The sequence below is a fragment of the Hyaena hyaena genome, unplaced genomic scaffold (genome assembly GCF_003009895.1).
Source record: "Hyaena hyaena isolate Hyena2069 unplaced genomic scaffold, ASM300989v1 scaffold_138, whole genome shotgun sequence".
Classification (NCBI taxonomy): domain Eukaryota; kingdom Metazoa; phylum Chordata; class Mammalia; order Carnivora; family Hyaenidae; genus Hyaena; species Hyaena hyaena.
In genome coordinates, this window is record NW_024080770.1 from 1,489,367 (window position 1) to 1,513,616 (window position 24,250).

The 24,250-nt window shown below is 39.6% G+C and overlaps 1 protein-coding gene and 1 long non-coding RNA gene across 2 annotated transcripts in view; one reads left to right on the forward strand and one right to left on the reverse strand.

The window, feature by feature from the left end:
• The window catches only part of DTNB (dystrobrevin beta), a 232,700-nt gene that overhangs the window by 172,287 nt on the left and 36,163 nt on the right, over window positions 1-24,250 (forward strand). The window contains 5 exon segments of the mRNA XM_039238291.1: window positions 2,282-2,371; window positions 5,546-5,633; window positions 17,940-18,025; window positions 18,869-18,982; window positions 23,103-23,199. Coding sequence (XP_039094222.1) covers window positions 2,282-2,371; window positions 5,546-5,633; window positions 17,940-18,025; window positions 18,869-18,982; window positions 23,103-23,199 — 475 coding nt within the window.
• On the reverse strand, window positions 12,901-24,091 carry LOC120235800. The gene is made up of 3 exons (XR_005529503.1): window positions 24,000-24,091; window positions 20,657-20,804; window positions 12,901-13,123 (listed from the first exon to the last, which is right to left on the reverse strand). It is a non-coding gene; the product is annotated as an uncharacterized LOC120235800 (long non-coding RNA).

Consider the following 24,250-nt stretch of genomic DNA (forward strand, 5'->3'; position numbering starts at 1 on the left):
TTTAAAAGAGGGAGGAGAGAAAAATTATTTCAGGAAAATTTTCTTCCAAATTTCCAAATATGTTTTTACAAATTTGATGAAAGCCATACACCTGTAGGTCCAAGAAGTTCGACAAATTGTAATCAGGATAAACAGAGAAAACCGTACCAAAAGCACATCACAATCAAATTGCTGAAAACCGGTGATAAACAAAAAGAATATTAAAAACAGGCAGAAGAAAAAAGATGTTATATACAAGGGAATAAAGACAAGATTTTGAAGTGATTTCTCATTAACAATGTACACTAGCAGAAAATTGAATGGCATCTGAAAGTACTGAGAGAATCTGTTTTTATTTCTTCTAAAATATATAGATATCCTAGCTTTATCCTAGAGTGAAAAGGTCTAGAAGCAGTGATACTCCAGGAATAAGAAGCACCCTAGTACCCTAACCGTGGTCTCTAAATACTCTTTCCTAGTAAAGGGAATCTGGAATCCTTGAAAGAATAGTTGACTCCAAGTGTGGGGCAGGACATAAACAAGATGAGACTGGGGCATAATACTGTGCCAGGCAAGGAAGCTAAAAATATCTAATGGATATATTAGATTAACACAAGCGCCTCCTTATAGGGGCCTCCCGCTGGCCAAGGATAGGATAATTTGAACATCAAAAAGATTATTGTAATGGATTGAAGCAATCAGATACATAAAAATCTATGAGCTTATAATGATACAAAAAAGAAAACTCTTTGGTAACCATTGGAGGTGGCTAAGGCACTAACTCATTGTTCTGAAATTTGTTAAGTAATAAGAAATGCCAACCATTTGTTTTACCTTTCCTGAATGAATGGTACTTCAAGATAAACAAATAGAGACAACTAATAAATGCAGAAAAGATGATGAAATTGGAAACTGGACTTTTGCAACCCACAAGAAGTAATGAATCTAGGGAAGAATCATTAGTAAATGCTAAAACCAGTAGGTGAAAAATTGACAGGGAACTTTATAATAGAGAGATGTAACCAGTAACATCTGAATCCAGTGATCAATGTTTATATTCCATTAGTGCCCCTGTTTGATTTACAAGTGCACCATATTACCTATGATAGATTCTAGCCTCTTCTCAAAAACGAAGCAAAAGCAAAAACATTAATCAAATACCCAGATCCAGCCACAGGGAATAGAGAAACAAATTAAATGGCAACAAGGAAGCAATCAGTTAAACCCCTAATGTAGGATATGCTACCAGATAACCTGTTTTCTTCACAATTAAATGCCATGAAAGAAACAAGGAAAAGCAAGAACTGTTATAGATTAAAAGCAAAAACATATAAACCAAATACAAGGTCTGTGAATCTTGTTGGAATCTTGATTTTAAATGGATATTTTTTAAATTTGAGGAAATTTTCAGATGGGCTGAATTAAAACTTTTTGTTAAATATGTTTAGGTGCAATAATGGCATTATAGTTATATAAATTAAGTATTCCAAAATGAAATAATAAATGGTCTGGGATTTTCTCCAGCCCCCCCCTTTCAAGGCAAAAAGTTGAGGAAATAGACCCAATAAGTTGACAAAATGTTGATTTCTTTGAAGTTTGGCGATGGGCACAAGAAAAGTAGTCATTAGTTTACTCTATTTTGTTCATGTTTTAACATTTCTGGAGTAAAAAGTTTTTAGAAACTCACGTGCTGCAGGGCCTTCGGAATGTCTGTAAAAGAGCATCATTCGGAATGCACACAGGGTTTTCTTACAATGAGAAACAATTATGCCAAGTTTGGTTTAAGTATCAGTTTTATGGAGAAAATGGAATGATGCTAAAGGCAGCATCCTTATAAAAATAAAAACATTTGACTGGTATGACGTGACACTGAAAATTTTTTAATGTGTCGACAAAAGCTGTAAAAGCGTTAGAGGGGATCTTGTGATGTTAAATGGACCCACTGCACGTGTCCTCCTGCCAGAGGGCATTCCCTAAAAAGGTGCATCCATCCCAGAGTCCCGAACCTGGGCAAGCCCCTACTGGTGGGCAAGGCTCCTTGGTTTCTGCTGCTCAAAGGCTAAAGTGTCAGTCAACCAAGGCTGTTTCCTAAGGGACTGCTTTTGTTCAGAGGATTTGTGAAATGTATTCTCTGTGGGCTAACACCATGTTTCATGATGCATTGTGGTTTTTTATTGTTTTCCTTATCATGACTTATTTTTTTTCTATTTTTCTTTGAAGTTTGACCATTTTAATACATGTTCATTTCTCGCTCTATATGTGTTTGTGTCGCGCTTGCTGTCTTTGCCTCCATTGTTCCTAGGTTACAGTATAGCCAGGACACACCCAGTCACTTGGCCGATGAGCATGCGCTGATAGCCTCCTATGTGGCCCGTCTGCAGCACTGTGCACGGTCAGTGGGAGAGCAGCCGCAGCAGGCGGGTAGCCAGGGGCTGATCACAGGGAGGGAGAGCTGCATTACCTGGGGTTGCCAGCTGGAAAAAGCTCAGCATGTGGGGTTTTTCTTGAGAAGCTACCAGCTATGTTTGGCAGAGCTTAAATAATTGCTCAAGCATTAACTTCTGAAAGAGAAGGAGCCTTGCCAAGCCCGGGCACTTACCTAAACATATAGTCAGAAATGCTCTTATAAAGTGGAGTTCACTCCTTCAGAGTACACTTAGAGGCTGTGTAAGTCTCAGACAGATACGCAGGCCCAAAGATGTACATTCACAGAGCTATTCGATGCAGTCTCTTACTGTTCGCTCTTGTCTGAATAATGACACCTTTCTATTGACATTCAGAGCTTAAGGTTGTTATCTCACTTTGTCTAGTCTAAGATGCCATCACCCTAGAACATCTTTACATGCTACATTTTCATCTCTTCCTCCCAAATCTATCATTGATTATTTAAACCAGTGGTTTTCAGCAGTGATATTGGATCATTGTCACCCCAGGGCCTTTTCCAAACACTGTATACCTCCTCATATTATATGTATTATAATAACTCCATGTACCCCCTTTTTAGAAAACTGTGGTAGTGACTCACTGTTAATGTGAGCATATGCCTGGTTCCTCAGTGGGTTAGGATGGAAAAACATTTGATAACCACTAACTATAGCAAAGTTAACCTTTTAAAAGAATTAATACCAATCTAAATGCTATTACATTCAGGCAGACACAAAGCTACCTGTCCCCTCTATGCCCACACCCACCACCATTCTGCAAGGAGAATGGCAGGGAAAGCTTAAATAATAATAAAGTTTAAATAAAGCCATCCCTCCACTCTACATAGCAGCAAGTAAGAGTCACAATGCCAAACATTCTTATTTTTTAGAGAGGAAACCGTAATTTATTCACTAGGCACATAAGACAGGCTGGAGCCTTGCATTTTGATCTTAGTTTCACACAGAACATGTGATGGCTCTGTGGGAAGGTCATTTGACCTTATTTTTATTTCCTATGATGACAAGAATAATTAATGTGAAAAAAAATATTTGAAAAGGACTGTTTTTATATTATATTTCATACCATTTCCCATAATTTTACCTGTGTGACTAAGCAGCATTGATAATGCTTAGGCATTTACCTCTAAAGTCTACTTCTTTACTTTCCTAGTCTGTTTAATATAGGCTTATCCTATGGGAGGGAAGGAAAGGCCTGATAATTATACATCATATCATGAAGAGTGCCTCTTCATCCAACAGGTGGTTTCTGTGCACTCTGTCCCAGCTCCTTGGATTTCTAGGAATAGAGCTGCCTCAACCCTGGCAGGACATCTTCCCTATTATCAGTAAGGGCAGTTGTCCACGTGATTAAAACTTTCCATGGTGAAAATAGGAGCAGAATGTTGGTCAGAGACTGCTACCTGATACTTCAGCCCAAAGAGATTTATCGTGGGGTTAGCTTAGGTTCTCAAGCCTCCTGCCTTAAGGATTAGGCTTCCTGAGCAAGAACTGGTGGCTGGGAGCCCTGGGAGAACATGAGGATTGGGTGAGTACCGCATCTCTTCTTGAACCCAGCTTCACGCTTCCTCAAAGAAGTCAGAAATTTCCTGGGTAATTCTGAAAATGAAAGTTAGCTCAAGCAGAAAAATAAGGAACCTTTCTAATTTTTCATTGACCTTAAAGCCTCTGGTCAGCATAAAGTTCTAGTTTCTGACTGGAAAGCATAGCCAAATAAAGCAACTGTGTCGTCCACACTTGTGTATAAATGACAAACAGAATTAACCTTTCTAGGGAGGTGGAACATGAAAGAGGAGAGGGAGCTCTTTGCACAGAGGGAAAAAATGAAGTGTTTGTTATATCCCTTGCTAAAACAAAGGGGAGCTACTTTAAGTCCCATTTCTTAGGCTGCCACTCCCTCTATAATATTACCCACTTGTATTGTTAAATGTTCATTTTTGTTGTTGTTTACTTAAAAGATAAAGGTAGTTCTCTTATTTCCAACAGACACCTTTAAGGCACTAATATTACAGTTCAGCCTTGACCCTAATGTATTAAAGCAAACTGATGGTAGCATGTTCTTATTACAAGATCATCTTTTCAGACGATGAAACATGTTGGAGACTGACACTCATACCTGAAATTATCAGATATTCAGAAGCGGCACAGGCAGAAGACTTAAAGGACGTTAAAAAAAAAATCCATCCTAGAAGAGAAACCAAGTTAAGCTTAAAGAATTAGCCACAGAAATTAGAAATATAGAAAGGTGAAAAATCTAGGAAAAATATATAAAAAGGTCAGACACATCTCTATAGATTTAACATCACCCTTCCCAGATTCCACTCAATAATTATGACAAGATAATGTAATGGATAAATGACAGTTGATGTAACATGCTAAATTAAAGGAGTCAATTATTTCATAATCCAGTCCAAAGTTCACTGCATCGCATATACACAGAGCTAACCTACTACTCAAGAATGCTTCTTTCATCCAGATGCAGTAGTATCTGATAACCCAACTAGGTAGGTCTTTAAATTTTTAGGATACCGGCACTCTTATGAAAGAGTAATGAACTAAACTAATCCACTCTAAGATGGGGCTATAAATTGTGGAAGAAGCTTGGTAAAAGAAGAAAAAGGAGCATTGAAAGGGAATGTTTGATACCATGGATTCTTCTCTAACTTTACCATCTGTTGGACCTGCCCTTGCCTAGGCATCTTACTTCTGTTCAGCTAGTGTTAAGTACTTCTCCTTAGCCCTGGTTTTTATGGTGCTGTAGTTTTCGTTTGGTCTTCTTAAGTTTAAGACCAGTGTCTAAGAGTCACAAGTTTTTCTAAAACATTTGATTAGAAATCCCTCTCTCAGATTTTGCAGATGCCCTGTCTCTTCTCAGACCTTGAATTCAGAAAGAAGTGCCCCTTCAGGAGCAGGATCACATGCCGCTGAAGAGAAATGGCATGTGTGGCCCCATCGTTTCTCTAAACCCCCTTCCTCTCAGAAGACCATTAGTATCTATGACCCAGGTTACTGTTTCTTTTGCTACCATACTTTTTTACAGGCTTTCTCCCATCTGTTCTTTCTAAAAGAAAGGCAAGCGTAGGAGATGTTTAATGCACGCCTATTGATTTTTGTCTTCTTGGTAGTGTCCTGGACAGTCCTAGCCGACTGGATGAGGAACACCGGCTTATAGCACGCTATGCTGCCCGGCTGGCTGCGGAAGCAGGAAACATGGTGAGTGAATGGAGGGTCCTGGCAGAGTAGCAGCAACTAGCATTATTCTAATATGCAGACGGTAGAGAGATGGTAAACATGAAACTTAGGAGAACAGCTGTAGGTACCTCAGCAACAAAAGGAGAGGAGTGGGTTTAGGGAAGGGATTACAGTGGACTTTAGTTTTATCTATAATATCCTCCTTAAAATATGAATCAAGAGAAAAGAAAATCAAAGAGCTAGAATTGGGCTCTTTACAAAGATCGAATAGGGGCACCTCAGTGGCTCAGTCGGTTAAGCGTCTGACTTCAGCTCAGGTCATGATCTCACGCTTTGCGAGTTCAAGTCTCGCATTGGACTCTGTGCTGACAGCTCAGAGCCTGGAACCTGTTTCAGGTTCTCTGTCTCCCTCTCTCTCTCTCTCTGCCCCTCCCTCACTCGTGCTTTGGCTGTCTTTCTCAAAAATAAATAAAAACATTTTTTTAAAAAATCAAATTAATAACCCTCTAGAAATCCTGATCAAAAGAAAAGGAAAAAGAAAACACAAATTACCAGTATCACAAACAAAAGAAGGGACATTGTTATAGATCCTACAGGTATCATAAGGATGATAAAGAAACATTATAAGCAACTTTTTGCCAAAAAAGTTGGCAACCTAGATGAGATAGACAAATTCCAGGAAAGACACAAATTAGGGATACCTGGCCGGCTCAGTTGGTAGAGCATGCAGCTTTTGATCTTAGGGTTATAGGTACAAGCCTGATGTTAGATATAGAATTACTTGAAAATAAAATCTTAAAAAAAAGACAAATTAACAAAACTGACATAAGAATAGATTAAAAAAATCTAAATAGTCCTAAATCTGTTAAAGTAATTGATTTCATAATTCACACAAAGAAAACTCTAAGCTTAGAGGGCTTAACTATTGAATGCTATCATATATTTAAGAAAGAAATAATAACAATCTGACACAAATATTCAATAAGTAGAGGAAGAAGAAACACTTTCCAAGTCATTTTATCAGGCCACTCTAACCTGATACCAAAACAAAAAAGGCCATTACAAGAAAAAAAACGTCGAGGGGGCGCCTGGATGGCTCAGTCAGTTAAGCTTCCGACTCCGGCTTAGGTCATGATCTCACCATTCGTGGGTTCGAGCCCCGTGTCAGGCTGTGTGCTGACAGCTAGCTTGGACCCTGGAGACTGCTTCAGATTCTGTGTCTCCCTCTCTCTCTGACCCTCCCCTGCTTATGCTGTGTGTGTGTGTCTCTCTCTCTCAGAAATAAATAAAAACATTTAAAAAAAAAAGTCTAAAACCAAATTCTCTCATGAACATGAAAAAAATCTTTAACAAAATATTACGATATTGAACCTAGCAATATGTAAAAAGGATAATACACCATGATCAAGTGAACTTTATCCAGGAGTGCAGATTTAACTAACGCATAAAATCAGCCAATGTAATTTACCATGTTAGCAGTTTAAAAAAGAAAAGTATAAGATCATTTCAGTAGGTGCAGAAAAAGTATTTGACAAAATGCACTGCCCCATTTTCATTATACTAGTAGTAGAAGAAATTTCTTAAATCTGCTAAAGAACACCTACAAAAAAACCTACAGCTAATATTATACTGAAAGTTTAAATTTTGCACTATTTCTCCTACCTAATATTGAGAACAAGAGAAAGGTGTCCACTTTCTCCACCTGTATTCAGAATCATCCTGGAGGTCTTAGCCAGTATAACATGACAGGAAGAAAAGGGCATAAATATTGGTAAGGAAGTAAAGCTCTTTTTATTTATGAATGGCATGACTGTGTGGAGAAAGTCCTAAGAAATCTGCAAAAACACTACTAGGACAGGTACGTGACTTTATAGAAGTGTTGCAGGCTACGAAGTCAGTGTACCAAAACTGATATTTCTATCTACTAGCAGGGAATAATTAGAAAACTAAATCTAGGAAGAACACCATTTACTATAACATTTAAAAACATCAAATACTTACAGATAAATTTCATGAAAGATGTTAAGATTGAAAATAATAAAATATTGATGAAAGAAATTAAAGAAAACCTAAATAAGGGGAGAGGTATGCCATGGAATATTCAGATTTAATATTGTAAAAAAGGCAGATTTTTCCAAATTGATCTATAGATTCAGTACCACTCAAAACCCCAGTAGACTTTTTATAGAAATTGGCCAACTGATTTTAAAATATATTTGGAAACCAGAGGACTAGAAGAACCAAAAGTCTTTGAAAAGAACAAAGCTGGTGGACTTAACCCTTGACATCAAGACTTACTCTAAAGCCACAGTAATTAAGAAAGTGTGGTATTGGCAAAAAGATAGACAAATGAGTCATCCATAAGATAAATTCATGTGTATAAGGTCAAATGACTTTTTTTGACAAGGCATGAAAGAAATTTGGGGAAAGGAAAACCTTTCTAACAAGTGCTTCTTTTTTTTTTTTTTTTTTTTTTTCTAAGAGAGAGAGAGAGAGAGAGACAGCGTGAGCAGGGGAGGGTCAGAGAGAGAGGGAGTCACAGACTCTGAAACAGGCTCCAGGCTCTGAGCTGGCAGTTAGCACAGAGCCCGACGTGGGGCTCGAACCCACAAACCACGAGATCACGACCTAAGTGAAAGTCGATGCTTAACCGACTAAGCCACCCAGGCACCCCTCTAACAAGTGCTTCTGAAACAGCTATATATCTATATGAAATAAAGAACCATTGCAATCCCTTCTTCAAACTATACATAGAAACCAATTTGAAATGTATCATAAATTTAACATAAAAGCTAGAACCATAAGCTACCAAAAGAAGGCTTAGAGAAATATCTTCATGACCTTGGAGCAGGCAAAGAATTTTTAGAGGAATCATGAACCATTAAAAAAAAATCTGGGAAATTGGACCTTATTGAAAATAAAATCTTTAGCTCATCAAAAGATACTATCAGGGTGCCTGGGTAGCTCAGTCGGTTAAGCGTCCGACTTCAGCTCAGGTCATGATCTCACGGTTTGTGGGTTCAAGCCCCGCGTTAGGCTTTGTGCTGACAGCTCGAAGCCTGGAGCCTGCTTCAGATTCTGTGTGTGTCTCTCTCTCTCTGAACCTCCCCTGCTCACACTGTTTCTCTCCCAGAAATAAATAAGACATCAAAAAATTAAAAAAAAAAAAAAAGATACTATCAAAAAAATAGACAAACCACAACCTGGAAGAAAATATCTGCAACACATGTCTGATAAAGGGCAAACCGTGTTAAGAATTCCTGCACCTCAGTAATTAGACAACTCCCAATTCTTAAATGGTCTAAAGACTGTCCAGACACTTTACAGAAGATATACAGATGGGCAATAAGCACATAAGAAGGTGCTTGATATCATTAATCATCTGGAAAATGCCAAAAACCACATTGACCTACCAAAATGGCTAAAATGAAAAAGATTGACAACATCAAATGTTGGAAAGGATGTAGCACAAACAGAATTCTTGTACATCAAACACCAAAATTGCGTACTATTTGATTCCATGTATGTGAAATTCTAGAATAGGTAAAATTGATCTATAGTGATGGAAATCACATCAGGGACTATTTCTGGGAATGGGGATATTGAAGAGAGATAAAGAAAATTTCTAGATTGGTGGAAATGTTCTGCATTTTAATAGAGGTGTGGGTTACAAGTTGTGTGTACTTGTCAAAACTGATTGGATGGCATAGTTAAGATATGAGCATTTTATCTCAGTTAAAAGAAAAAGGAGCCAAGAATTTGTATTGAGAAATGGCTACCCAGGGATTTGCCATGTGTTTACTGTAATTTTGAATCAATTTATAATAAAATGTCCCCCTTATTCTTCCGTTTCAACTCTTTCCTTTCCTTGAAGAGTTATGTGCATATTAATATCCATTTCCCCTTCCTTCCACACACATATTCATCGTATTCATTTGGCAAATATTTATTGTTTATTTTGCCACAGTGAACAAATGTTTCCTGCCCTCCCTGAACTAACAGTCTAGTGAGAGAGACAAACATTAAACAAATAATCACACTATTAACATAACTACAAACAATTGGATGCAATGGAGGGAAAATAGAAGGAGCTATGAACATGTATAGCAGGTTCCTGCTTTATAACGTCTCACTTCTGTGAGAAAGTGTTACTTGTGTTGGGATCTGAAACTAAGTAGAAGAGAATTCAGTTTCCTAGGAGCTATAAAGGACTGAAACCCAAAGCCAACCCTTAGGCTACTATTGCTGCCACTGCAGCCCTGTGCTAGGGTTTTAATTGTCTTGAGGTGCAGTGGGCAAAGCCTTGTGCATATGCAAGGTGGAGAGTTGGAAATGAGGCTTCACATGAAGCCAGGCTCCTGGAAGCATTATAACTCAGTGAAGGTATGATATAGAAGACATCCATATGCCAGCACAAAAATAGAACCAGAAAGCTTAAGAGCCTCTCCTCCTGTTGGAGAGGAAGAAGAGGTCTCCCCCAGGAATTCACAACCTTAGTCCTGTCTGTATTTGTGTTGGGTGCGTTTATATTACTTCATAGTTTGAGAAACACCCAGGTAAAATTTTAACATGAAATTAAACCTCTGGCATGGAGGAGAAGCAAAATATAAAGCCTCTCTTAAGGTTAACATTCACAGTCGAGGCCGAGCAGTATTCCCACAGAAAGAATCCAACTAGACATGAACTCCTGAGCATCTCTATAAAGTTAGGCCCTCAGTGACATTAGATATTAGAATTATTGGCTATAAAATAACTATGTTTAAAATATCTTGAGGCCTGAAAGAAGGAATGAAAAACATACCAAAAGAAAAGACTGTCTAAAAAGACCAGAGATGAAAACAAACCAAATAGAATATAAACATTTTTAAAAACCAAAGTTGTTGAAATTTAAAACGCAGTGAATGGGTTAAAGGTCAGATCAGACACAGCTGCACAGAGAATTAGTCTGCTAGAAAACATATAAGAAAGTTTCTCAGATGCAACACAGAAAGATGAAAAATTTGAAACAAGGTTTTCAGAATTAGAAGATAAAGAACCAACAGCCACCATATTGGAATCCCTCCCAATCCCCCCCACCCCGCTCAAAAAAGGAAAATAAAATTATTTTCTATTAGGTGAGAAAATATTTAAGGAATAAATGGCTGAAAATTTTCCAAAATTGATTCATGACATGAATCCTCAGATTGAAACATAACAGTGAGTTCCAAACTGGATAAATAATAATTTCACACCTAGAGGTATCCTAGTAAAACTATGGAATACAAAGACAAGACACTCAAAAGGCAACCAGGGAAGATAGATACCTGCAAAGAACTGATAATTAGATTTCTCAATGCCAAAAACAGGTTTTTTCATAAACAAACAAAAACCTTTCTTTAAAAATAAATAACACAGCCAATTATATCTACTGCTGCTGATATTTACGTTGAAACTCTTAAGAATTTTCTTTATGAAAAGAGACAGTTGGATATCATTAATGTACTGAAAGTAACTAAACCTGTCAAAGGAAAAGGGGAAAGACTTTTTCTGGCAAGGATTGAGAAAGGTCCCAGTGAGATTCATGCTAAAAGAATAACACTGATAGCTAACATTTATTGACTGTTTACTATGTGCCAGACATTATTATAAGTGCCTTGCATATATTAGCTCTTTTATTCTTCAAAACAATCTCATGAGAAAACTAAGCCCCAGAAAGGTAAGGAAACTACTCAAGGTGACAGTTTGTAAGACAGTTTGTAAGTGGTCAGGCTGGGACTGGGGTACTAGTCTGTCAACTCCTGAGATTTAGCTACAGAAGGTTGTAGTTCAGGAAGAGCATTAAATCTGGAAGAAAGAGGAAGACAAAAGGAAGAAGGATCTGAGGTGAAGACAACAGACTGTGTGAGCATTAACCAGGTAAGGAACACGCAGTGTGTGCCCGGGTCGGGGGGTAGGGGGACCCATCCTGTGTAAAGGCCCTGAGGTTGGAAGTTTCAGTACTGAGAAGATGTTTGTGTGGCTAGAGCCCAGAGAACAATACTCGGAGTGAAATTAGATGGACAGGCAGGCCAGATCTCTCAGGACCATCTTCTACAGACACAGTATATTAATGGGTTCCAATTTATGTTTACTTCTTCATAGAGAAATAGAGTAATGAAATCTTCCAGTGGAGAATCTGGCTTTGTTTCTCCCCTGAAAAGTAATTTATTCCTTTAGATTTGTTAAGACTTCAACATCTTTTCCTTGAGAATCTAGTATTAGGTCATATATCTGACTCTCAACGTTACAACTCTAGAGGTTAGTGAAATGGAACAGAATGGAGGGCGGGCGGGTGGGGGGAAGTCTGGGGAAAAGAAAAGTTCCATTTAATCAGTTAAACCTTACATGTGTCCTCAGTCACAGCCATTTAAGTTATTTTAGAAATTAATTAAATTTGTTGAGATAGCATTGTTTTTGAATTTTTTTAATTAAATATATTTAATGCCATTATGTAGTCTTGTTGACTTTACATAGTACTTTTAAAATATTGCAAATAAAAGCTCCACAGCCATTTGACCCTGAAAAGGAGGTCACGTACTCCTTTCCTGCAAACAAGATAAGTCAGTTTACACCTGATAGTTTCTGATGCCACTTCTCTAATTCATGTGAAAATGATAATTGTTAGAATGGTCCTGAGTTGAAATACTGATAAAGGTCCCTTTCATCTTCAGTTTATTTTCCAGCGTGTAGTTATCTTAAAAATATTGGGCTTCTCAGGAAGGACTCTTCTTGACTAGATTTCTGTTAAACAGAAGACTACTAATCTGCTAATCTCGTACTGATACAAGTGCTTTGCATAAAGTGGGTGTAGTGCTCAAAAGAATTTATTTATAGCCTCCCAGATAGGCTTTGTATTGACTTTTTCCCCCAAAAGCCTTCTTTCACAAAAAAACGACCATTAAATCACTTTAGCAGCCAGCATCGCACCCTGTGGAATGTGTTGGTATCAGAGCCATCCCTTCATTTTTAGGTGACAGCATGGCCACTGGAAACCTCTTCAGGCTGACCCTTGAACAAAGAAATTCTAGGTTGCTTAGATGAGCCAGGAGAGCTCACTTGTTTTCCTGGAGTGCCCAAATTCCTTAAAAAAAAAAAAAAAAAAAAAAAAAACCACACACACCTCAGTGTGTGGTAAATCATAGTAATGAGCAAATTCTTAAAGTTTCATCACAAACATGAGCAACATCAGATATAATCAAAGGAGGGTTTTTTATTTCTTTGCTTTTTAAGTTTTTTTCTTTATGAAAAATGTGAAATTCCTCATGGGAACCTTGGAAGAAATGTGAAAGGAAGGGGAAACATTGCGTTGTCATCCCACCCAACATGTTTTCGAGAAGCTTTTTTTCAGATAGCTCAGCCCAGCCTTCACAGCCTTATCATCCCATCGACTGCTCCAGGCATGCACCATTCCAGGAGTATCCTTATGGCTTCTTGCAAGTAAAGATCAACAGTATCCATGTGTTGTTTTGGACACATTTAATGACTCAAAGCCCCTGTAAAATAGTAATTGATTGTCAAACATGGATACATATTATAATCATGTGTGAAATATTTAAAACCTAGAGCTCCTTGACTTTGCTTCCCACCTACTGTATCAGAATCTCTGTGTTTAGAGTCCATTGATTTTTTTTTATTTAAAAAGGAAAGGAAAAACAAAACTTTTTGTAAAGAAAAATGTATAGCTAGCTAGGGAACTGCTGTCCTAAAAGTCATTGGCTTTTTGAGAGGATTAATAATCCACAGCCTTCCAGTTAGCCTGAGATTAGGATGAAGGGAAGGTGCCCCTAGAATACGAAGAAAGTGTAGCTGATTATCAGGCACATCTCTCTGGAACTCATCCTGCCAAGCTCCTACAGATGGGAAGCCGCCAGCCCTTTTTTAGGAGGCTTCCAAAATGCATGCTACCAGATTACAGTTTGCTGACTGCATTGGCTTTCCTTGGTTTTTAAAAATGTGCCCGGCTTTACAAAGAGGGGTCTTGTTTTTATCCAGTATTTTTCAGATGTATCTCCAGCTCATTAAAGATGATGGAGCTCTCTGAGAGTGGTTAAACCTAAGAGAATGCTAATGTAACAGGCGATGATCCTCTTTATATCTCTTTCTATAAATATTCTCATTTAACAGCTAAGAAAATAAAGGTATAGGAAAATAAAATAAGTCAAGGTCTGCAGAGTTAGTAAACAGCAAAATGTAGGATTCCTCACTAGCCTCCCTATTTCCATTCTTATCCCACTACAGTAATAAACTTTTTATTATAGAACAATTTTAGATTTACAGAGAAATTGCCAAATGACTACAGAGTTACATAACCCATGCTCAGTTTCTCCTCTTATTAACATCTTACATTAGCATGGCATGCTTATTGCAATTAATGAGCCAATATTGATGCATTGTTATTACCTGAAGTCCATATTTTATTCAGATTGTGTTAGTTTATATCTGTTGTCCCTTTTCTATCCAGGATTCCATCCATGATAGCACATTGCATTTAACTGTCATGTCTGTTAGGCTCCCATTGGCTGTGACAGTTTCTCTAATGTTCCTTGTTTTTGATGACCTTAAAAGTTTTGAGGAGTACTAGTCAAATGTATTGTAGAATGTCCCTTAATTGGGATGTTTTTCTCATGATTAGACTCAAGTTATAGTTTTTGAGGAGGAGGTAAGTGCCATTTTTCTTCCATTGTATCTGGGGTACATAGTATCAACATCATCTATCACTGTTAATGATGACCTTGATCACCTGGCTGAGGTAGTGTTTGTCAGGCTTCTCCAACATCAAGTTACTCTTCTGCTCTTCGCACACTGTCTTCTTTGGAAAGAAGTCTCTGCAGACAGCCCACACTAAAGTAGTGAGTGTTAATTAAGCTCCACCTCCTTGAAGGTGGAGTATGTGCCTACAGTATTTGGAATTGATTCCCTATTTCCCTGTTCAGAATCCTACAGTGGCTTCATACCACATTCAGAATGACATGGAAACTCCTCTCCAAGGCTAAAAGGCCCTTGTTGATCAGGGTCCCAGAATCATCTAGAGTCAGCCACCATTTTCACCAGGGCCCATTCTACTCCATCAGTACTGACACAAACACACCCCCATGAAGCAGCTGCAGGCCTTGGCCTTCACCTAGCACACCCGTCCCTCAGATCATCGCCTGGTTAGCGTCCCCACTTCACTGAGTCTCAAAGAGCCTTTTCATAACCACTTTATTCATAAAAAGTCTCCTGTCTCAGTTCACTGTTTTATTACCTTGTATTTCTTCATTGCATGTATCACTGCTGATGGTATATACTATGTCTTTGGTTCCTTATCTTTCTCTCCCAGCATAAAGTATGCTACCTGAGGTGGGGCTGTATTTTATTCACTAATGCATCCTGGTACCTAGAACAGTATCTAGCACATAGTAGGTGCTCAGGAAATATTTGCTGACTAAATGAATAAACTAGCTAATTTTTGAAAGAAATCATTTTTAGGTCTCTTGTGGTTAAAGTATTTCATGTCTTTATGAACTAATAAGTCCCTTCCTGTCTTGTTCCCTTCAGTATCTTAGAGTCATTTTAGGAAGAGAGACCTGGCTTGCTTTTTTAAAGGAGCACTGTGAAGTGTAAGATAGTAAATACAGTCCTAAGGTTCTCTGTTACTTAATGTGCACTTGACTGTGTTTGGAATTTGACTGGGGGAAATCAACTGTCGTCAGCACTCAGCACTGGGGGTTCTCCCTGTTGTCCTGTGCAGGAGGCGCGGCTGGGACCGCTGCCTCGGGATGTGGTCTTCTACCCGCTCTTCTTTGTACTTCAGTAACAGTACTTCTCTCCTGGTTAGGAATTGCTGATAATAACTCTCGATTCCTGTATTAACCTCTTTGAAAGAAGCCTCAGCCTTGCAGTAACTCAAAACTGAAAAGATTCTTTAGAAATCTCCAGTGAAACACTAGGAGGTTTTTGTTTGTTTGCCATCAAGAAGCCAATTCCCTTTGAGAGCCCGTTTCCTCATCCACATTTTCCCTGATCTCACACTAACAAGGAGTCGTTCCCTTCAACTCCAGTTTTCAAGAATTGGAAATCTGTTACTCAGAGCAGATTCAGTCAGGCAAGCCATTTTTGTGAGGCTCAGCTCTGGCTCTCACAAGAGTCTGAAAAGAATATAGCAAATTTGTTCAATTGGCTGTTGGTCCACTCTAGAAGAAGAAATATCACTTTTTTTCCTTCTTTTAAGAAAAAAAAAACTTGATAAAAAAGCCTCTCACCCATATCTGCTATGCTGTTTTGCTCTTGTTTATTTAGGAAATGCCACATGAAAAGAATTATTTATTGCATCTTTAAGCTCTAGACAGGAAACAAGGTTTCTGCTTCATGGTAGGTCATGTTTTGGACAGACCCAAGAATGTGCGAGTGAAACAGAGCCATCTCAGAGCCTTCATTGTAAGCTTTCGTTCTGGTTAATCAAAAAAAAGGGAAACATCATCTATTCATTCATTTTCCTAGTTTGTGTTGATTGGCTTTCATATTCTTAAAGGAGGCAACAAGGGTCAGAAATGTCAGTGGATATGCAAATCAAAACCACAAATGATTTTGCCAGAGAAAATATGCAAATGGCCAGTAAGCACATCAAAGCATGTTCAACCTATTAGTCATAGAGAAAACGCAACCTGAATTCACAATGAGATACCACTTCATACCCACTAGGATGACTATGATCAAAAAGAGGTACAATAACAAGTGTTGACAAAGCTATGGAAAAAATGGAACCCTCAAACAGAGCCAATGAGAATGTAAAATGGTGCAGCCAGTTGGGAAAGCAGTTGCTGTATAACCCAACAATCCACTCCTAGATATATACCCAAGATAAATGAAAACCTGTCTGTACACAAAAACGTGTCCGCAATGCTCATAACAACATTATTCAAAATAGAAAGTGGGAAGAACCCAAATGGCCATCAACTGTTGAATGGACAAATAAAATGTGGTATGTCCATATAACAGAATATTATTAAGCTACAAAAAGGAATGAAATATTGCTACGTGCTACAACACAGAAGAAGCCAGACATAAAAGATCATGATTCCATTTATATGAAATATCCAGAGTAGGCAAATCCATAGAAATAGAAAGTAGATTAGCAGTTCTCAGGGTGTGAGCGTAAGGGGAATGGGGAATGACTGTTAATGGTATGGGGTTTCTTTTGAGGTGATGAAATATTCTGGAATTAGTGGGGTGATAATCTCACAAGCTTGTGCTTGTGAGTACACAAGCTCACAAGCTTGTACCACTGAACTGTACACTTTAAAAGGGTAGATTTCATGGTATATAAATTATATCTCAATTAAAAGCACAATTAAATATTTCACATGCACTAGAAGGGTTAAAGCAAAAAAAGACAATGACCAATGTTGACCAGGATGTGGAGAAATCGGAACCCTCATTCACTGTTGGTGGGATTCTAAAATGATACAGCTACTTTGGAAAGCAGTTTCATAGTACCCCAAAATACTAAATACAGAATTGCCAGATAACTCAGGAATTCCATTCCCAAGAAAGGAATTTACTCAAGAGAACTAGAAATATGTCAACACAACTACTTGTAAATGATGATTTTTAGCAACTTCATTTCTAACAGTCCAAAGCTGGCAACAGTGGAATACTATTCAGCAATAGAACAGAAGGAACTCCTGATTCATGGAGCAGCAAGGACAAACCTCAGAAACATGTTTAGTGGAAGCCAGAAACTAAAGCTACATCTTGTATAATTCCATATATATGAAGTTTCTAGAAAAGGCAAAACTGTAGACAGCACATCAGTGGTTGCCTGTGGCTGGGGATGAGAGTGGCAATTGACTACAAACCAGCATGAGGGAATTTTTTGTGGTGATGGAAAATGTTCTAAAACTGGACTGTGGTGGTTGGTTGCGCAACTGCTTAAATTTACGACTCATTGAATGGTATACTTAAAATGGGTGGGTTTTATGGCATGTAAATTACACCTCAAATATCTGTTTTATTTTTAATTTTTTTTTAATGTTTATTTTTGAGAGACAGAGACAGAGCATGAGTGAGGGAGGGGCAGAGAGAGAGGGAGACACAGAATCCGAAGCAGGCTCCAGGCTCTGAGCCGTCAACACAGAGCCCGACATGGGGCTCGAACTCACAATGTGTAAGATCATGACCTGAGCCGAAATCAGACACTTAACTGACTGAGCCCCAGGTGCCCCAAAAATCTGTTCTAAAACATCAGCAGTCTAAGGATTACGATATATTTTAATTACACACACACGCACAAAGAAAAGATAAGAAAACTTTGCTTTCTTCTCACTGTAGACTCGTCCTCCCACTGACCTGAGCTTTAACTTTGATGCCAACAAACAACAAAGACAGCTTATTGCAGAACTGGAAAACAAAAACAGGTAAGAACCCAGAGGCCAAGCCAGTTTGTAAAGTCCAAGGCTATCGTGTGAGTATCTGATCCTCCTTTTCCTTGCAGACTAACTCTATTTTGACCGTGAAGGAGAATCCCACCTCCGTGAATATAGGCCAGACCAACTCCTGGACATGCCCCTACTCTAACCTATTGCTCTCTGCAGGCTGTCCATTCCAGTAGCCCAAAGCCCTACTCATGTGCCCTCAGGTGGATTCTTTTTCCCAGTGCCTTCTCCCACCCACCAGCTCCCTCTCATGATTCCCTTTTCCACCGCACCCCTTTATTTAGTCATCTTATCCCGGCCCATCGTGCTGTATGAGACTGTCTGCTCTCTCCCCACAAAGGCACGGACACCAGACCGTACATCCATGTGCCCTGAACACTAGAAACCAGGACAAGGAGATTAGATGTAAAGTAGCAGGCTTTGGAAGAGGAAATGGCAGCTCCTATCACTCGGGGCGGGGGGGGTGTCAAAGAGGAAGAAGGGGGACGAGGGAAGTTAGCATAGGACTCACGTTGGGAGGTTGCAGGGAGTTTGTTTTTCCTTTCCCTAGAAAGAAAGAAAGGCTTCTAGTGGCTGCTTTCCCTTTGTGGAGATTTTTCAAATTCTTGAGAAGAGTATTTATCTGACTTTCTCTACCACAAAAGATGGTTTCCTTTAGGAAATATGAAGCGTGGAAGTATCAAGAAGGTGGCTATTTCACATCTTGTTCATTTGGAAGCAACCAGAACAAGATTGGTAGGGGCTGTTCTACCAGAGTAAAAAGTCCTGACAGGAAAGAGCTGTGAAGCGCCGTTCAGCCAACTGTCTTTCATCTCCCCTCTCCAGGGAGATCCTTCAGGAGATTCAGCGTCTCCGCCTGGAGCATGAGCAGGCTTCCCAGCCCACCCCCGAGAAGGCCCAGCAGAACCCCACGTTGCTGGCAGAGCTGCGGCTGCTGAGGTAAGTGGGGATACTGCACCACTGTCCGCATAGGATGATCTGTGGTAGGAATTTATGCGTCAGGAAACAAAACTAGTAGGGTAGAATCTGTTTATCAGTATAACTACTTCTGTTAGAGCAAACAGCTAAAGCATTCCACTCATTCTGTTACTGCTTCAGGTGTTTGGATTCTGAGAACTTCAGCCATCATGGCACCAGTCTCCAGCTCCATGAGAGGCAGAGCAGTGGTTACACTTTTGTGATTGCTGTAAGAAGACTGTGCCCTGACTCATCTTCTTGTTTTGTTACTTAGTCTGACTTTGAAGACCCTTCGGAGGAATAATGCTCCTCTGTCCTATGAGTATATTCTCCTGGTGCTTCACAGTCAGAGCAGGACTCTGCTGAAGGAGAAGGCTGCTTGTTATCTAGGCATGTCCTCTGAGCCGCCCCAAAAGCATGTGGGAATCCCTTGCACTAGGCTGTGGAACCTTCCCGCTTCAACATAGATATAAACTGCCTCAGGACTGGGAGACTAAGGGCTCAGGACCCGAATGCAAGCAGGGGGAAGCTTCAGCCCCCACTCAGATGCTGTTTTGGAGCAAATGGAGAAGTCGGCCAGAAGAGTTTTACATGAAAGTGGTCTGATCAAAGTTATTAGGGCCTTATTTCCTATCAATCTTAAAAAGATGTGTGTGTACTCTTTGGTAAATGAAGACATTTTGGACACTAAATTAGTGGCTGGCTTCTCACCAGACCTCTAGATGTCCAAAGAGTCTGTTCTTTCTGTGTAGGTTGTTAACATTTGACATTGCACAGTTGATTTTTAATGTGCTATCATCTGAGATTCTGCATAACTGAATATCCATTTGTGATTCTTCCTTTGGCTTAGGTCATGTAGCTTCTCAACCATCATTTCTTCTCCTAGAGAATGGAGATGATTGTTTTTCTGTAACTGTCTTTCTTTCTAGACTTATATCATCAATAAGGAAGTTGTAAAGAATTTAAACTGTGCAGATGAAAATCATTAGAGATCAGAGATTCTCATTCTTCTGAAAACTCATTTTAGTTTCTAAATTTAATTGGGCTTGAGGATTTGATTCCTAGGTTCTCTGTTTGCATGTCTGGGATGTTAGCAGGTTGGTGCTACTCTCTCGGAAGTCTGGGAGAGCACGTGCTACTGACTCAGTAGTGTTAGCTCTAAACTCTCAGTGTAAGGTACACCTGTTCCTTTCCTCACCACAGCTCAGGCACAAGTAACTGTTTTGTATCTAGCAAAGCAATACTGATTGTACTCCAGTTTTAACTGTTGCTGGAAGTGGGATTGCTAAAAGTCCTTAACTCAGCTGGAAGGGTCTGGAAAATGTCATAGATCTAGTAGGCAGAGGACTGAGTCCGGAGGATGTCATGTAGGCAGCAAGAAGCAGGAATTTACCCTAACTCTGAGGAGGGTCTAAATCTTGAAAAATTCGGAAGTATTTAATCTCAAAACCTTCTGTTATCACTAAAGAAAGAGGGACTAGTAAGCATGCAGGATCAATTGCTTATGCACACAGACAAAACATATTGGCTCCCTACTTCATACTATATACAGAACACTCCACCAGATGGATTAAACACGGAGACAAAACTTTACAACTTGTCAGAGAGAATGTCTTTAGGATTTGGAATAGACCATAATTTCTCAGAATCACTTACCATGCAAGAAGTTGGTAAATTCATTTATATTCATATTGAGAACTTTTGTTTATCAAAAGTCACATAAAGGGCAAGATTCATTTCTACATATCTGACATCCTTCTGGTTTTGATCAATATATGCGAATCCAGGAACTGTCAGTACCCAGCTAGTAAAATAAAACAAGATAGAGAATTTCATTCTTAGGATTAGTGGTTATGAATTCTGACCACCAGTGTTGTTTTTCCCCCCTGATTTTTATTTTTTTTTAATTTTTTTTATAATGGTATTTTTTTTAATGATTTATTTATTTCTAGGAGAGAGAGAGACAGCGTGAGGAGGGGAGGGTCAGAGAGAGAGGGAGTCACAGACTCTGAAACAGTCTCCAGGCTCTGAGCTGGCAGTCAGCACAGAGCCCGACGCGGGGCTCGAACCCACGAACCATGAGATCATGACCTAAGCAAAAGTCGGACGCTTAACTGACTAAGCCACCCAGGTGCCCCTGATTTTTATTTTTTAATGGTATATTCATTACAATAATATATATGACAAATGTGTAAGATACGAAGCATCGTGAGAAAATGAACACACACGAACCCACACCCTACTCATGTATTGTTTAAAACCACAACGTGTGTGTAAGTGCCCCCCAGCCCATTTCCTTGCTTGTATATGAATATATCTCCTCTCTATGTATAGGCTAGAAGCAATTAGTCCCACGGAAGTGGTGGAAGTTGAGCTAGACCGTGAAAGGTAGGGTTGATTTGGATGGAGCCTGGGACAAAACATTTCAGATTTGAAGGGGGATTGAGGTTGGGCATGATCCCCCAAATAAGTATGATACATTTCCCTCAGAGACAGGAAAGAGTGCTAGAACTAAGAATTTGTTTCAGGCATCCACTGAATTACTCTTTAGAGTGCCAGTGACAGGAGGTAAAATTGGTTGAGTCATTGAGACTAGATTCTGGAGAGCCTTAAGTGAGAGGTGATTGGAAATCCTTGGAGGGCTTCAAGCAATGATAGTATTAACTTCACTAGATGTTAATTGGGTGCATACTGGATGTGTGAAAGTCTCTTAATCACTCAATACATGCAGAGATGAGTAAGACTCATCCCCTGACCTCAAGGATTTTGTGCTATGGTAGGAATGACAGCAATGAATGGTAAAATAAATTAAGTGCCACAGAAGCACCAGTTGTTATAGTGATTAATTAAGCAGGATCTGATACCTGCTGAAGTAATTAGGAGTAGCTTCCTGGGAAGAGTGAGGTTTGGGTTGGACACTAAGGAGTGAATAATATTTGGAAGAAGTTGGAGAATTGCTAGGATTCGTAAAATGATAGGATCTGTTTAGGGAAGAGTGAACCATCAGCTAGACATCCAGATGTGGAAGGGAATAGAAGGTGAGGCACTAAGGATAGGAATGCAGGCGGGGTCTGGAGCAGCACTCTCTGATAGAAATAGGAAGTGGGTCACATGTATCATTAAAACTTTTCTAACAACCACAATGAGAAACTAAAAGGAAATGGGTGCCATTAATTTTATCTTCATACCCATTATCTTATTTGATCCTCATTGTTTGTAACTTGTCCCATTTTAATGAAGAGAAAATTGAGGCTCTTACAGGTTAAGTGACTTGTCTAAGGTTGCAATATTTAGTAAATGTTGGGCCTCAAGCCTCTTGATTTCTATTCCACTTTGCCATAACAGATGAAATCAGGATCAATCAAGCTAAGAGACCATTGCACATGTGAGGTGAGGCGTGCTTGGATAAAATGAGAGACAGGAGAGAAAGACAAACACGTTTCTAGGGAAGAATCAGCTGAGTCGGACGACTGAATATAGGGTATAAGCGGGAAAGTACCAAAGAGGACCGAGGCTTTCAGCCATGACAACTGGAAGAAATGAGGAAAGAGAACCATTTGCGGACAACAGTCCTAAGTGCAGTTTGGGACTTATTGAGCTAGAACTGACATGAAACCTGTCCTCGGAGAAAAGTGAATTCTCTGAGACACAGAGCCACCCTGATGTCAGTCTCCCTCTCCAGGCTGGCGTCTGGTGCTGGAAGCAACAGCTACTGAACCCTGTTTTCCCTGAGCACCCTTCGTACATTTTCTCCACGATCCACTTAAATTTGGACTCGTTTAATGGATCTTTCTAAATTTGACCTCCTGAAGAATTTTTACATCACTTTAGTAATGATATTAATCATACTGGTTTCTCTCTGTGGCAATGTGCCTTTTCCAAAGCATTTTTACATACTATTCTCACAACAGTAAGGCGAGCCAAACAAATACAATCGCCACTTTCTACATAAGGCATCACAAGTTCAGCAACTTGCTCCGCATCTTATACCATAGTAAATGGCAGAATCGGGTCAAAAGCCCTTTTCACTAAGGCCCAGACCCTTCTTTGAGGGTCCCCTTCTCTTCCAAGTCCCTTCTGACGGGCCTCTCTTCTCGGACAGGCAAAGGAAAGATGAGCTGGAGCAGAGGATGTCGGCGCTGCAGGAGAGCAGGCGCGAGCTGATGGTTCAGCTGGAAGGGCTGATGAAGCTGCTGAAGGTAAGAGCCCAGCCTGGCCGCTCCGGCCTCCCCCCTCTCTGCTCCCCTTCACCTCCACTTCCCCTACCTCCCCAGTGCCGCCCCAACAGGGTGCCGCGAGAGGCTTCAGTGTCACTGCCCGTAAAGTCATCTAACTAGTGTGAAGCCTGATTATAAAAAAAATGAGTAACTGGAATTAGAGTCATGTCCTTAAATAGTGGTAAGAAAGTTTATAAAGGGGCACCTGGGTGGCTCAGTCGGCTAAGTGTCTGACTTCAGCTCAGGTCGTGATCTCACAGTTTGTGGTTCAAGCCCCACATCAGGCTCCGTGCTGACAGCTCGGCCTAGAACCTGCTGCAGATTCTGTGTCTCCCTCTCTTTTTGCTCCTCCCCTACTCATGCTCTGTCTCTCCCTCTCTCAAAAACAAATAGACATTTTTTAAAAATCTAAAAAAAATGTTTATAAATAGGATATTAACTATATATAAATGTTTCTCAACTATTTAAAGTTTCTTTTAAAACAAATTTTCAAATATTTCAGCTAAAGAAGAAGGATTAAGTGGCCTACTTTAGTAAATATTAGAGTGGCAAGCCAAGCTAATCAAACTAATTCTAATGAATAACTTTATTAGGAGGAACAAAATAGCGCACCAGCTCTATGTTAGTTATCTCGGGGCTTGAATAAATTTGGAACGATTCAGATGTCACTATCTTTGTTGAAAAATGAATTCCAACCCCTCTACCGCAGAGGAGAGAGGCACATTTGGCATTTAAGTGTCATCACTGGGACAGTTTTACTGACCCTCCACAGAAATACTTACCCAGATACGTAGCAGCAATACGAGAGCACTTTGGTTCCTGCTGTTAATTCCTTAGGTCTCTGTGTCTGTGCTGTGAAACCACTGTATTTTGTGGTACGACACAGAGTTAGCAGCCAGAGTGGAAATCACAAAGTGTGGATTACCTCAGAAGCCAGGCTGAGAGGAGGGGATTGAATCCTGTGGTAAGAGAGTCACTGACGGTTTGGGCAATAGTTTGGGAAAATATGTACAGCAGATCAGAGAGGGAAGAA